Source organism: Crassostrea angulata, chromosome 10 (genome assembly GCF_025612915.1).
Source record: "Crassostrea angulata isolate pt1a10 chromosome 10, ASM2561291v2, whole genome shotgun sequence".
In the NCBI taxonomy this organism is placed as follows: Eukaryota; Metazoa; Mollusca; class Bivalvia; order Ostreida; family Ostreidae; genus Magallana; species Magallana angulata.
Genome location: NC_069120.1, coordinates 41,031,310 through 41,045,601, shown reverse-complemented (window position 1 = coordinate 41,045,601; position 14,292 = coordinate 41,031,310). Strand labels below are relative to the sequence as shown.

The window sequence follows — 14,292 nt, the reverse complement described above, 5'->3', positions numbered from 1 at the left end:
GGGTCTCAGTTTATTGCATACTTTGGATGGCAACTTTGCTATCTCAAAAATCATCACAGTCAAGAGCTAGAAGACATAAGATAATGATCTCTAAAGCTCTGTTTATGTAAAGCAGGCCAATATGACCTTAACATTTGTCCTATAAACTTCAATCAAGGGAAGTGCTCTCCCCTTGACCATAGACTCTCTGTGAGTGAAGTATAAACTAGATTGGACCAAAGGAAGAGAAGATGTGCTCCAGACAAGGATTTTTCATATAATTCTGCTATGACCTTAATTTTAGACCTAGAAACATGGTTCAAGGTCACTGCACACTCTTTATCCAAAGGCACTCTGTGGGTAAAGTGTGAGCCAGATTGGGCCAAGGAGAGAGAAGATATGCTTTGGACAAACAATTTCGAATGGAAAGATGGACTGATCTGACACGATAGGGTGCCGCAGAGCATGGCTCTCATAATAAATAAATGAGATCGACAAAAATTAAATCTTCAACGAATATTTTTATACCCCCTGCAAACAAAATTGGGGGGGGGGGGGGGGGGGGGGGGGGGGGGAGGTATATAGGATGTCCGTCTGTCTGTGCAAAATTTGTGTCCAGTCCATATCTTTCTTTTGAAAAAACATACGTTCTTACTTCACATAAATATTGCTTATGATCTTGGGGTGTATCATGACCTTGACCCAAGGTCATGGTCATAGTCAAGGTCACCGAGAGGAAAAGTGCAAAATTTGTGTCCGCTTTGTATCATTTTATGTAGAAACATTAGAAATTCTTACTTCACACAAAGATTGCTTATGATCTGAAGGTGTCATGAACTTGACCCAAGGTCATTTGGGCTAGTTCAAGGTCATTGTATAAAAATGCTAAATTCCTGTCTGTGTCATGCTTGTATTATTGGAAATGATTAAAAGGTAAAATTTGACACAAAGCTTGCTTGTGTCAGGCCACATAAAATTAATTGTTAGATAATCATCCCCACTTGCCCCTCTGAAAATGGCCCGCCCCAATGTATGTTATCTTTTTTTTTTAAAAGAAAAATTGTGTAGATATTTGTTTTGAAAAGCGGGCTTTGTAAAAATTCAAAACATTTAATGGCTGCTTGACTTATGGAATATCATTTGATTCTAGTCATGTTTGTTATCATAAGGATACAAGCATTAACAATTAAGTTGAAATAAAATGGAATTTCATAAAAAAAAATGTAGCAGTTGTCATCGATACAACATGGACACAGATAGCATCCATTATTTTCTATAATAGAAAAATAATTGAGTTTTGATTTTTTTCTTAGCAGGGGTATCATTTGTGAGCTTGCTCACAGTACCTCTAATTGCTTTAGCAATTCAATTTTTAGTTGACTTATTACAGTTACATGAAATTCCTCTCATGAAAAAGAACATAGTTTATAATAACAAACAATTTTATTCTTTAATTTTGACAAACACTGTTCCAGCATTTTCCCATTCTGGGTCCGTTCTTCCAGGAACTATCACAATCACTAGTGAGTTCTGTTTCACATTCTTCAGAATCTTCCCCACTCGTTTGTCCATTTTTTCTAAACAATGCTGTGAAGGAAAATCATAATCAAAATGTTACTTCAAAAAGTGCACGGATTTAAAATCACCATTATATATTCCTATTGTTTTGACAGAATTACTGGTACATGTATATGATACATGTAATAACATTTGCATTGTAAATTTGAGTATTTTCAACAATTTTTTAATTGTAAAAGAAAGCAATAGTACTTAAATTTATTTCAGGACTGGTACACTTAATTTACAGATCCAGAATTTTTTTCCAGGAGGGAGGTGGGGGGGGGGGAGGGGGTCCAAGGGATAATTGTGTTTTCCAGGGGATCAAGGGCATGTTTTCATTAGTTTAACTATGTGAATTTAATAAATATGAAATTACCAGTGGTGGTCTGGACCCCCGACCCCCCTCTAGATCCGTGCATGCACTTCAAAAACTGTTGCTACAAATAAGGTCTTACTTTGGCTTTCTCCTGTGTTGTTTCTCCATTTATGTGGGGAAGATAGTTATCAAAACTGCAGTATACAAAGTCATGAAATTGCACATGAGATTTCACAAGTGACTTGGTTTTTTTGTCTGAATCTGATTCTATGGCGACGACTCCATTGTCCATTCCAAACTGATTTATTGTTGCTTGGTCCGTTACCATGGCAGCTACAAATTCATAACAAACACCATACTATTACTGGTCATACTACTGATTTAAATAAAAATAGTTTGTTGAACATCTAAAAGTATTTCTCAAGACATGTCACTATCCAATCTAATGATCAATATTACAAATACCCAGGACATGTATTAATGCAATTAATAGGTATATATTATTATCCTGGGATAAATATATTCGATTGTTTATTGACAATCAACATCTAGGCATACATTAATGAAAGTTAACAATATTTAACTAAATACAGACTAGTACCTGGTAAATATACAAAGTAACTAAAATGAGATAAATAAAATCTAAAATACTGTGAGCATGTTCACAAAGTTGTAAGTGGTCATTGTTTTCTTTCTCTTCTGATGTTAATTAAATTACCAGTTACTGTTTTCCCCATTTAAAATCAATCTTGAAAGCAATTTTCCACAATCCACCTATATCCATATTTATTTTCCCTCCAAATTCAAACTACACGGTAGTATTTCAACTTTATTTTCTGTCATCAATTTTTATGCAAAGCTTTGATATCAATTTTTTTTTTTAAAGAAACAAAAATGTAAGAGTATTTTTACACTTTAAGTTTGTTTTTAGTCCCTTGATGTATGGTAATTTAATTTTTAGTTTGCGTTAAAGCTAAAAGGTTTTTTTATTACACCATTGCTGCTTACCTGTTTTTCTGTATTTCTGTAGAACCTCGAACATGCTGTAGAAATATTTTCCCATTTTGAAGAAAGCGTTCTGCCTGGCAGTTATGTGAGATTTTTGGGAGTCAGGGTCAACATTCTCCTCTGTCTCCTCCATTTTGATAAGTTTAAACTCAGACACCTTTTCTTCTGGATTTTCTTCAGGCTTTGTTTCCCCCACTGTCCATCCCATTCTGACATCTCCATAGTTTAGATCTGTGGCAAAGTAAATACACAATAAATATTTATCAGGTAATAAAAGACTTAACTTTTATTGAAAATAGCTTTTTTAAACCATGGTGAGATATCATTACCATGTAATTAATTCTTGTAGGATTAATACATGTAATTTGTATGAAAATGAAATATTTAAATTTAAACTACCTCATAAGAGATGTACCTATGAAACATATCAATTAAAATCTTTATTTATCTTCAACTCTATAACATGTTCTGCCTGCTCAATCTGACACCTCAATATACATGCACACCTACAGTGGCCTAAGTAAGTTTTGTTTCGTAAGAGAGTCAGTACATTTTTTTATGCTTTGTATTCATACTGATCAATCTGAAGCTTCAGCCTTTATAAGATAACCAGTATATGTTTACAGTGTGTACACAGCTGCTACATATGGTGCTTGAGTTTGTGTTGTTTTACATGTACATGTATATATAGGTAGTGTAGTACATGTACTTGATACATGTTTATGGTTTGTACATAGCTGATACATATTTATGCTTTGAATACAGATTTTACATACGGTGCTTGAGCTTGTGTTGTTTTATACATGTATACAGGAAGTGCCATACTGGGTAAATGTTTACATTTTATACACAGCTGCTACACATATCTATGGTTTGTATACAGATTTTACATATGGTGCTTGAGCTTGTGTTGTTTTATATACAGGTAGTGCAATACTTGGTACATGTTTGTGATTTGTTGTATATTTATGGTTTGTATATGATTGCCACATACGGTGCTTGAGCTTGTGCTGAACCAGCTTCATGGTGGCTGTAGCGTCCTCCACAGAGTCGTGACCCCCAGTTCCTGCCTGGATTGTCTCCCTGTCAACAGATAAAACCACAGAAACTGAGCTTACAGGATACCAAATGCCTCATATAATATACATTTAATCATAATTTAGCGAGTCAATAGTAAATGTACAACAAGTTTGTGGCATTGAAGCTTCAGGCCAAAATATAAAAAAGATTTTCTAAGATTAAGTACATTTTCATTTTGACCAAATGGTCAGTGCTGAGGAAACCAAATTTTAACATTTTACGACTTAGAGAACTTTTAAAAATAAAATCAGTATGAATCATGGAGAAGAATGTAGTACTTACTTGACAAACATCTCTGTCAGTTTTTTCAGACCAGTCTTCATTGAAGTCCGTCCCGACAAGTTGTATATACAGCTGGTGTCAATCACATAGGGGTGGTACATCTGTCAAAGCCAAGCTGAATCTTAGACATAGTGGTATTGTCTAGACATCTCTTTCTATGAGTTTTTAAAACAGCGCACAGTATTCCACTTAATTATATAGATCAAGAGAAACCTGCCTAAATCAACACCTATGCAATCCATCCACTAAAATTTGTATGATTCACAAATCTTCACATCCTATGCAATCTGAAAACTTGGGGTTTTTTTTTAATTTGCTTCTATGCAAGGATTCAGTGTAATCAAGGAATAAAAATGTTAATGGATCAGGTGAAAAAAAAACGTCGTTTACACAAAATCTCCCCCTTAACCAAGTTGGTAAGGGGAAGATTCTCCCACATACTGTGGAATCATTAAATTTTGTGGGGGCCAATTGCTTAAATTTTACATGTTCGTGGGGACGTTATTTCGTGTATTCTTATATATCTATAAAGGAAATATGACTTTATAACTCTAATTTAATAATTCGTAGAGGATGTTAAATCGTGGTTGAGAGGTGCCCATGAATTCCACGAAAATTGAGCCACCACGAAATTTAATGATTCCACAGCAGTAGCTTTGAAAGGTTAACAGGTATGTGGATGTGGTAAACTATATCATGACTTGTCATTCTCCATTTATCACGAATGTACAGAAGATAATTAGTTAATTTTACATGTTTTAGTTTAACAAAATTATAAATCCAATTTGATTTAAAAGCAGATCCTTGATGCTCCTGATTATTGATATATCACCACGAGGCTTCTGATTTTAATCAGATTCTAGGTATTTTGCCGTATCTATATCTGAAATGAATAATAATACATGTAATAGTATTTGTGTGCACCTTAATTGCCCTTAGATCTCCCCCCAGGGACTGTCCACACAGAATGGCATTGGCCGGCAACAGCTCCTGAATCTTTTTCTGTACGTCTGGCAGGCGCGTTGTCACTGGATCCATGATGGCCTTCGTAATACCGCTAAACCTAAAATGTTTCAATTTTTGTGTCAGTGCTGTGAACAGATACTTGTATTTATATTTTATGTATACTGGTCTCAGATGACTGCCAGTACCGGTACCTTTCTTGTTCGGTCATAAAACTGATTTTGAGCAAACAAATGCATGTGTAAAAACTTGATTTTTTCAACACAAGTAAATTCATTTTATCTGATCAAATAAGAAGTTTGGGTAAAAGTCAGTCTGATTAAAACCACCCCCTTCTCCTTACACTTATCAGGATCTGACAGTGACAGGTATCAAAAGATAGGTTATCTTCAAAGAACCTACACTTCTGACCAATCAGGGAAAAACTTTTATTGTTTTAAAAATTTTATTGACACTTTTCAAAAGGAGAAAGAAAAATTAATCAAATGTATATGCTTGTTTTCTACATATCTTCCTGTATTGAAGAGTTACACCTCTCATAAAACAGATAAAAGCATGTCTGAGATTGGTTGGGGTATATTAAGATTGTATTCAAATGTAGATATCCTTAGAAGATGGTGTCTTGTTGATACCTGTCAGACCCTGACAAATGTAGGAAAGGGGGGGGGGGTTATCGTACTGGGTAAAAGTAGGACGTACTCTGTGAGATAGTTGATGATTCTGTTGAATGGTTTGACAAATGTGTCATATATCGTCTCAAGTTTCTCATTGACAACAGACACGCGTGTCAGCTCAAGCTGTCTGCTGACTGTCAGACACTGTAAAAGAAAAAAACAAATCTCACTGTTAAAATTGTTTCAGAATTTGTTTCAATATGATTTTTTTTTTACATTAATATACATGTACATTGGCAAATGAAACAATTATGAATATGATACACACCATTTCACAATCTAACGCAAACATTGGACTTTTGTCATCCACAGGAGCATAATCTTCTTTAGTGAACTTAAAATTCAGAGTTCTTACTGTAAAAGGAGAAGATAAAAATCATAATTCTTACCATACTATTACCACATTACCAGTAACTGCTATAATTAACAACTCACAACTTCATTACATGTATATGATAATTACAGAGGTTTTCAAAATTCGTGATATACCATTGCTATACTGTACAGGTAGAGGATACTTTTCCTGCATTAGTTGAGCTGTGCTCAGTAACAAAGAAGTTCTGGAAAAAGCATCATCTTGATGAAAAGTCGGATGGAGGGGGTTCTCCTCAACAACACTTTCCTCTGGGGGCTCATCTGATTTGCTAGCCTCAGGCTCCTCTTCATTTTTTGTCTCAGGTTTTTTCTTTTCCACTGAACTTTTTGCTTTCATGCAATTTGAATTTTATTTGAATTAAGTATCTACTGGTCTATCGGAAACAAAAGTCAAAAATAAGAAATCATCAAAGTTTACAATACATCGGAGATGTGTCCGTATTTAAGATAGCCTACCCAGAATCCTTTGCTGTTGTGGAGGGAGGATGCAGAATAATTCTGTTGGCACAGTTTTGGCATACTGAGATGGGTTCACAATATCTATATGCTTAAATATTTACAGAAAAATAAGCAAAATGGTATATAAATATCTTCATATATGCATGAATATTTTAACTAACTGAAACAGAGTAAACAAATACATTTAGTTACATTTATATCAATTCATCCATAAATTATGCTGGAATCATCAACATGTACTGATAAAATACACGTATAATTATTTTAACAAGCTATCAGGTTTAAGATCTACAATTTTTGAGCATGTAATATACTTACTGTTTGAAATTCGCTTCTGAGTGTGGAAAATGAGTCAGGGTACTTCTCCAGTTCTGTATTACTAACCCCGTTCATCACCATGACAACAATGCTGGCAACTTTTGTACAGCGGAGTAACTTGCACCATCTGTCAAACATAAACTCTTACTGCATGCTTCATGTAGAATATGTATAAGAGCTATTCCTCTACATAATGAGTAAGACAAACAAAAGACCAAAGCAAAATTTACTAGCACTGCCCTAATCAACGATAAATTTTGATTACCGGGGTATTTTATGCATTTTTATGACTCTATTCCATATATATGGTAATGAAAACAAGACATTGATAATACAAAGATGATTTGCACAGTATGCTTTTATTCACATACATTTCAACTTGAAACTTTTTTTCTCACATTAACATTCAAAAGATAAACATTTTGAATATTAGGACATCTATGACCAAATAAAATAAATACTCAAAGTTTCAGCATGACTCTGATATGACTGGCCAAAGTTACACTTCAATTTAGAGTAAAGCCCCTTTCCAGAAAAAGAAGTAAGCAGTTGTACCTTGGTTTGATTTTACAAGCAGACCCCTGAACTGCAAACAGAATAAGACTCTGTACATCACTGACAAAGAGTGGAGGAATGTCTTCATCCTTAAGATCAGTTCCAAAGTTTGGTGTGTTTTCTTTTGCCAGTTCCTCAAGAGTCAAGAAAACTTTTGGCTTTTCCTGGAATGAAATAAAACTACATGTAGTAAACATATACTTCCTTTAATAAGACCCTTCTGTAATGCTGATTGAAAAATGTGGATTTTTTTTCTCTCATCACATTAGTTGTACAATCTACATTTCTTTAATGATAAAAATAGAAAAAAATATTTGTTTACGATTTTTCTATACCATTGATGCTTTTTGTCTTTCCCTTAAAGCTTGTCTGAGTTTCAGTAGTTCATCCTCTGCCATTTGTTGAAAGTTTTTAGGTTTTTCATTTTTGCTGCTTCCAGAAGATGTTTCAATGCCATTTTCAACATTAGTCTTAGATTCCTCAGTTTTATTCTTTTTATCTGGTGGTGTCTCTTCATCCTATAATGCACATGGATAATTTACAAATTGGTTAAATCAGACAATACTGTAGAATTAACGCTACAGTGAATTTTTCATTGACATTAAACACATGCAGATCTTCAGGATTTAGCAGGTAAGGGTAGAACTTCTGGGGAACCACAGAGGTCCCTGATGCGATGATGAAATTTCCCATTGGCAGCTTCTAGGGATGCCAACTATGAGCATCAGAGAAATAAGAATAAAAAAATTAAATATTGTTTGTACCTTTACCGTTTTGAAAAAATGATTATAATTTTACCTTCATGAGACTATTGTAAAGACAGCAACATGTTCTGTGAATAAATTGTATATAATTTATAAATTTGAATATTGAAATTATATTTTACTTGCCTGTCATGTACTGTGTAAATTTGTTTATTGAGTTCCAATGGGCCAAACAGATATGTACATTGACAAAATACAAATTGACAAATTTCAGACATCATTTTAGAACATTGTTTTGAATGTCAACAATTACCTTGCTATCGTGCAATATAAGGTCTTAAAGTGAAACATTAGTGTTATTTGGAATTGATTAATCCTTTTTGAAAGATGTCGTAAATGTGTTTTATCAATAACTGAGGGATGAAAGATCAATCCGTCAAAAACTCTGGTTGTTAATAAGTTATCAAAACTCACTTCTTTTTTGACAAGCTGTAAGAATGCAGCTGCCTTCCTCTTCTTTGATTCAACTCTAAAGTCTCTTTTCGTCGTCATAGTCTTCAAAACGTTCTCAATCTGAAAGCACGGTGAAAATTTTCACATGTGAGAAAAAATAATCAATGTCACAATATTTATTTCCTTAAATCGGTTAAAATTCATTGCAAAAAACATTTTTCTGATTGAGAATAGTAAAAAGTAAAATACAAACCGTCATATTTCCGGAAGATAATTATTTTTATATACATGCATGATTTTGCGTGTTACTTCCAGTTGAATAATTTTATGCATTCAATTAATTAGATTCTAATAATTGGAATAAATATCTATTTATATGCGAACATTTACGTTAAAAAAATTGACACTTTGAATTTGGTTAACGTTACACGTTTTACCCCGACCCCCCAGCGCCAAACTTCAAAAACTGAAATGGTCTGAGTAGTGAGGATGGAAAGAAACAGATAAATTGCAAGGATATGAAAACAACAAAAGAACTAGCCAGGTGAGCTTATACATTTCAAGTTCGTCATAGCCATAGTCATGATAATAAACGTGAACAATAAAAGTATTGTTGTTATTATCAGAGACATAATTAAATAACATGTTGTTAATTTATGTCTCTGTTATTTTGAATACACAATTATCTCAATATTTTTTTGTACAGAGAGCTTGGGCTGTTAAGACAAAGGAGAAATGTCGGCAATGATCGTTTCTCTAAAAAGAGACCTAGGTCAAATTGTAAGAAATATCCTCTTTGTTATTGTTATAATCACGGCCAATGTTTTGTAAACATGTTCAATCATCAGTTGAATGTTTTCTTTTATACATGTATACCAGGATTAATTAAATTATTTGGTTAATACCTTGACTTTCAAAAATAAACATGAATTTGGGGGGAAATTGTTATGTTTATATACTCTTGTCTTTGTAGGCCAGCAGTTTTCATATTTGATAATCCTAGACTATGAATCAACATGCTGGGAACAAAAGAAGTTTCAGACACAAGAAATCAGTAAGAGATTGCTGAAGTGTTCTGACACCCTGTGACTTTCACTTTTTATAATACATGTAGTATGTCCTAATATTGCGATTTAAACTCATTACGAAACAGTATACAGTTGAACTTCGATATCTTAAACACTGATATCTCAAATACAATAGATGTGTTGAAGTGATTTGTAAGTCCCAACCACTTATTTTTTAAAGTATTTTACCTTTGATATCTTGAATACTCTGAATACTTTGTGCTCAAGCGCACATGCATCTGTAATGGTGGCCTACACGGAAATGGTGAATGCTTAGCTGAATATTCACGGTGGCTAAATGTTCATGGAAAATTGTCTGATCATGAACATAGTAAAATTAAAAACACCGTAACGTTTTCCACGTCTACAGTATCTCAAAGGTTTTAAACAGTCCCATCTAATTTGAGATAACCAAGTTTGACTGTATATCATTTTTTGTTCCATCTATATGGCATCAATCAGCCTTAATATCTTTAATGTTATAGTTGAGTTTCCGGCAGTACTGCTGAATACTTCGACTGGAGTAGTTGAGAGCGAGTTCCACTACTATGTAATGCCCGAAGAACAGCCAATGTTGAGCGATTTTTGTAAACAGCTGACAGGAATAACACAGGTAAAATTAGGTCACCAAAAGTAAATACTCATATTCAATGTATGGATTTTTATTTGGCATTTGATAAGTTTTTGATAAATTATTGAGTAAAATCTTTTCTCTTTATTGTTTCTTCCATGGCTTCTAAAGGAAATGATTTTTATTACCAGGTATCTTGTTGAATACACTGCAGATATATGTATACATTTCAAAGAAGGCTGTCAAATGTATCTTCATACATTACGTTTGGTTTGACTGAGCCCTTTATTTATTTCATTGTTTGTCAGGAACAAGTTGACAATGGCATCCCACTCCGTCTGTGTTTGAGAAAGTTCTCTCACTGGTTGGACAAATTACAGAGGGAGAAAGGTCTTGTGTTTGATCCCCCATCAGAAGATTCCACTGAAGCTTCGTATACCACATTTGTTACTTGGTCAGGTATGCATCTAATGTAATAATGAAAAGTAAAATATAGTCAGTGTAATGAAGAGCATTCAATTTTCTGGTGTGGTAAAAAAATAAATTTTTTAAATATCAACAGTCATATCCATTTCATTAGTATATATATAAACATCAAATATTGAATACATTGTCAGTGTTGCCATTTAAAAAATACTTTCCAAACCATACAATGGTTCAAATATTAAATCGTTGATTGATATAACCGGTAAATACATGTATTAATAGATTTTTCGAAACAAATTAAAAAAAATTTGGCTCTTATTTTATGATAATGTTTATAGATTGGGATCTTGGAACTTGTCTTCTCAATGAGTGCAAGAGGAAACAATTGTTAAAACCTTCACAGTTAAATAACTGGATTGACTTAAGAGCAACATACAGGGTAAGAATAAATAAACTGTTCTTTTATTTGTTAAAAAAAAGATTGAGTTCTTCCTTTTTTTACAGATGGCAAATATACATGCATTTTTCAAAGTGTTTGAGCTGTGGCAGTATGCCTAAGATTCTGAACAAATTTTTGGTCTAATATGATATATTTTTATAATTGTCTGCTCTGATTAATGTCTTTTGTTGAAACATTTCACACTTGAGTGTTAATGCAGTTAATATCTAATTTCCTGTTGCTTTTCAGAAATTCTATGACAGAAAACCAAATGGTTTGAATGGAGCTTTGCAAGACCTTGGGATTGAGTTTGAGGGTAGAGAGCACTCAGGTACACTTTTAAATAGTCAGAACTCATATCATGTGAAAACTGGTACAAACTCTTGCAATATAAAAATCATACATTACCAAAAACTTCAAAAGTATTGAAACAATTGGCAAAAATTCTGTAAAATTGTCAGATTTTAAGAAGAATTCCAAAATTTTAAAGGTGTTTATATGTACATCAATTTACAACTAAAATCACAGATTTAATGCAAAGAGTACTTTATACCGGTACATAAACTTCTTATAAAGCAAAAGTAAGCTCGGATGATAGTAATCTACATTTGACAATTTTGTAGATCTCCAATGGTGTCATATTTTGGTAGTTTTACAGAAAGAAGAGAATAATTCTTTATTTAAAAAAAAACAAAAAACAAATCAGGCATGAATTTAGCCCTCTGTAACTTGAATTTTTGAGCTCTGTTTATTTGTTGCAGGTATTGTTGATGCAAGGAACACTGCTACCTTGGCCTACCGGATGATGTGTGATGGATGTGTCATGAAGATCACCAAGTCACTCAATAAAGAGGTAAAGACCAGTATCATCCAACTCAAGATCTAAACCCTAAACAGCATTTCTGTGTGACACTTCAGTGTGAAGTGTTCTGTAAAACTGTAGAATTTTTAATACAGGAGTGAGCAGCAAAGTGATAAGTAAAGAACAATGTTCTGTTAATTGAAACTCGGAAGCTGCAAACTGATTTTCATTTGAAATTATTTTAATTGATTAATATGTAAAAGTTAATTACAGTTGTTGTAAATAAATATATGTCGATGTGTAAGAATTAATAAATTGTGTTTTAAAAGTGGTTTGTTGTTTAATTCAGAGGAAATCTCAAAGTCACCTGACATCTAATGCACTGGTCACCAAAGAAACAAGAAGTCCCACAAAGACACCATCATCAAAACGAAGAAAATTGACCAATGAGGAGAGAGATGATGACATCATTATGGCCACCCCAGATAAAAACAGTGACAGCTGTATAAAACCAATTCTGAGAAGGTCACCACGGAATTTGAGTAAGATGCAAAATAAAGTTGTCTCCCCTGTCAGAAAATCTCCCAGAGATTCGAAGAAGACACAGAATAATGCAGGCCGCTCTGCTGTTAGGCGATCTCCCAGGTTAATGAAACATAGCAAGGAGGTACGAACTGTAAATTCTGCAACAAATGTGTCAACTCCGAGGAAACATATTGTATCTAAGGGATTCTCAGCTAAACAAATTTATGTGGATAGTAATAGTTTGCAAGCAAAATCAGGCTTAGAAACATGTATTGGAAACGGTGGTTTAACCAACAGAGACAGAAATGCAACAGAAACAAGACAAAATTGTGACAAAAGGCCGAATCAAAATAAAACTGGAGATGTCAACTCTTGTGATAAATTTAAAAATCCTGATATCGAGCTTGGTGTAAGATTTAAAGTACCCAGTCCAAATACCTGTATTCAGACTTCTTTTTGTAAGAAGTCGCCAATGAATATTAGCAATTCTTTCATGAACTCCACCAATTCAATTCTGAAAACTCCAGACATTAATACCTCAACATCAATGAAAGCAACACCACCTATGTGTAAATGTGGTCGTCGATCCAAGAGAAGAATGGTCCAATCTCCTGGGCCAAATCTTGGACGATTTTTCTTCTCTTGCTCAGGCGTGAAATCAATAGACAGAAATGGGTGTGGTTTCTTCAAGTGGGAATCTTCCATTCAAAACAGTGGCTCCTCAGGCCGACATCAAAGTTTTGTTTCCAAGTACAACTTGTCTAGCCTCTCCAAACCTTTCACCCCTGTGTTTCAGCAGGGAGGTGGATGTAACAGCTCTGCTCCTCAAAAACGCAGTCTTGGTGTTAGACCCTCTGCAAACAGAAGCTGCATACGTTGATATTTGCCAGTAGTGGCAGTACTAAAAAGCACACGTGTGAAGATTGTTTGACATATTTTCAAAATGAACATACTGTATACTATACCTGACATTATTTTAGCAGGATAAATGTGTTTGTAACTTTAGTACCGGTAATTAATTGAAAAAATAAACTGAACAAGGAGTTATTATCTGCAAACTGAGGCTGTATACAGGTACATTGTTCAGTGAGCCTTCCCTAACCAGGACTATAAAGGTTGCCTATAAAAGACATGACATTTTTTTAATTTAAATCATTTTAATGACTTTTATTGATTTTGAATTGTACTTCATGTATTTGAATTTATGTTGATCAACATTGAACAGTATTTCTCAATAAAATTTCACAATTTTTAAATGTGTATTCTGTACAGCTTTTATTAAAGGGAAAATGATAAACAAAGATACTTTAGGAATTACTATTTCATCACTTTGATTCAATACTTTGACCATGTCCCATCAAATAAGATGCATGTATTCCCACTGCTTAAGGAGTGTTTAACTCAAGCGCTTAATTCCTTATGAAATTGCTTTACTTCACGTAAAACACATCCATGCAATTATGAGAATGGTACACATGCACCGAATTTCATATATTTTTCTCATAATAAAAAGATCATATATACACTCTACCTAACATAATGTATTAAAGTGTATTATTTGTTAGAGGGTATATATTATGAGAAAAATATATAACGTCAGGTGTCTGTGAAACGGTATAGCATATGCATATGGAAGAGCTCGGCAATGCTTGTTAGAAAGATGAAAAATTGCATCTTCATTACTTCAAACAGCCTTTGTTGAGTGATGTTGGACATCCGAGAAATATATTCTCATT

The 14,292-nt window shown here is 33.6% G+C and overlaps 2 protein-coding genes across 3 annotated transcripts; one reads left to right on the top strand and one right to left on the bottom strand.

The window, feature by feature from the left end:
• Nucleotides 1-1,409: 1,409 nt before the first annotated feature.
• Nucleotides 1,410-10,118, bottom strand: LOC128166858 (RNA exonuclease 5-like). 2 transcript variants are annotated; one of them, XM_052832289.1, is made up of 15 exons: nt 9,983-10,118; nt 8,748-8,846; nt 7,905-8,087; nt 7,570-7,733; nt 7,015-7,141; nt 6,694-6,784; nt 6,352-6,567; nt 6,131-6,216; nt 5,888-6,006; nt 5,150-5,288; nt 4,226-4,326; nt 3,858-3,946; nt 2,864-3,094; nt 1,995-2,188; nt 1,410-1,566 (listed from the first exon to the last, which is right to left on the bottom strand). In XM_052832289.1, exons 2-15 carry the CDS (start codon nt 8,823-8,825, stop codon nt 1,423-1,425), a joined length of 1,962 nt encoding a protein of 653 aa, XP_052688249.1. In that variant the 5' UTR covers nt 8,826-8,846; nt 9,983-10,118; the 3' UTR covers nt 1,410-1,422. The 2 variants fall into 2 exon arrangements, with proteins under 2 accessions (XP_052688249.1, XP_052688248.1); XM_052832288.1 differs by lacking the exon at nt 9,983-10,118 and adding an exon at nt 8,980-9,066.
• On the top strand, nt 9,117-13,812 carry LOC128166860 (ERI1 exoribonuclease 2-like). Its single transcript, XM_052832290.1, has 9 exons — nt 9,117-9,270; nt 9,433-9,506; nt 9,700-9,780; nt 10,279-10,406; nt 10,673-10,823; nt 11,129-11,229; nt 11,479-11,560; nt 11,991-12,082; nt 12,381-13,812. The coding sequence occupies exons 1-9, from the start codon at nt 9,245-9,247 to the stop codon at nt 13,434-13,436; spliced, it is 1,791 nt and encodes a 596-aa protein (XP_052688250.1). The 5' UTR covers nt 9,117-9,244; the 3' UTR covers nt 13,437-13,812.
• The last annotated feature ends 480 nt before the right edge of the window (nt 13,813-14,292 follow it).

Coding starts and splice junctions, on each gene's coding strand:
- LOC128166860 (XM_052832290.1), top strand. CDS start 9,245: ATGAAAACAACAAAAGAACTAGCCAG. Junction 9,507..9,699: donor AAAGAGACCTAGGTCAAATT/GTAAGAAATATC, acceptor TTGTCTTTGTAG/GCCAGCAGTTTTCATATTTG. Junction 9,781..10,278: donor GTTTCAGACACAAGAAATCA/GTAAGAGATTGC, acceptor TTAATGTTATAG/TTGAGTTTCCGGCAGTACTG.
- LOC128166858 (XM_052832288.1), bottom strand. Junction 7,142..7,569: donor GCTTGTAAAATCAAACCAAG/GTACAACTGCTT, acceptor TATGTTTGACAG/ATGGTGCAAGTTACTCCGCT. Junction 3,095..3,857: donor TCAGCACAAGCTCAAGCACC/GTATGTGGCAAT, acceptor ACTTTGCCACAG/ATCTAAACTATGGAGATGTC.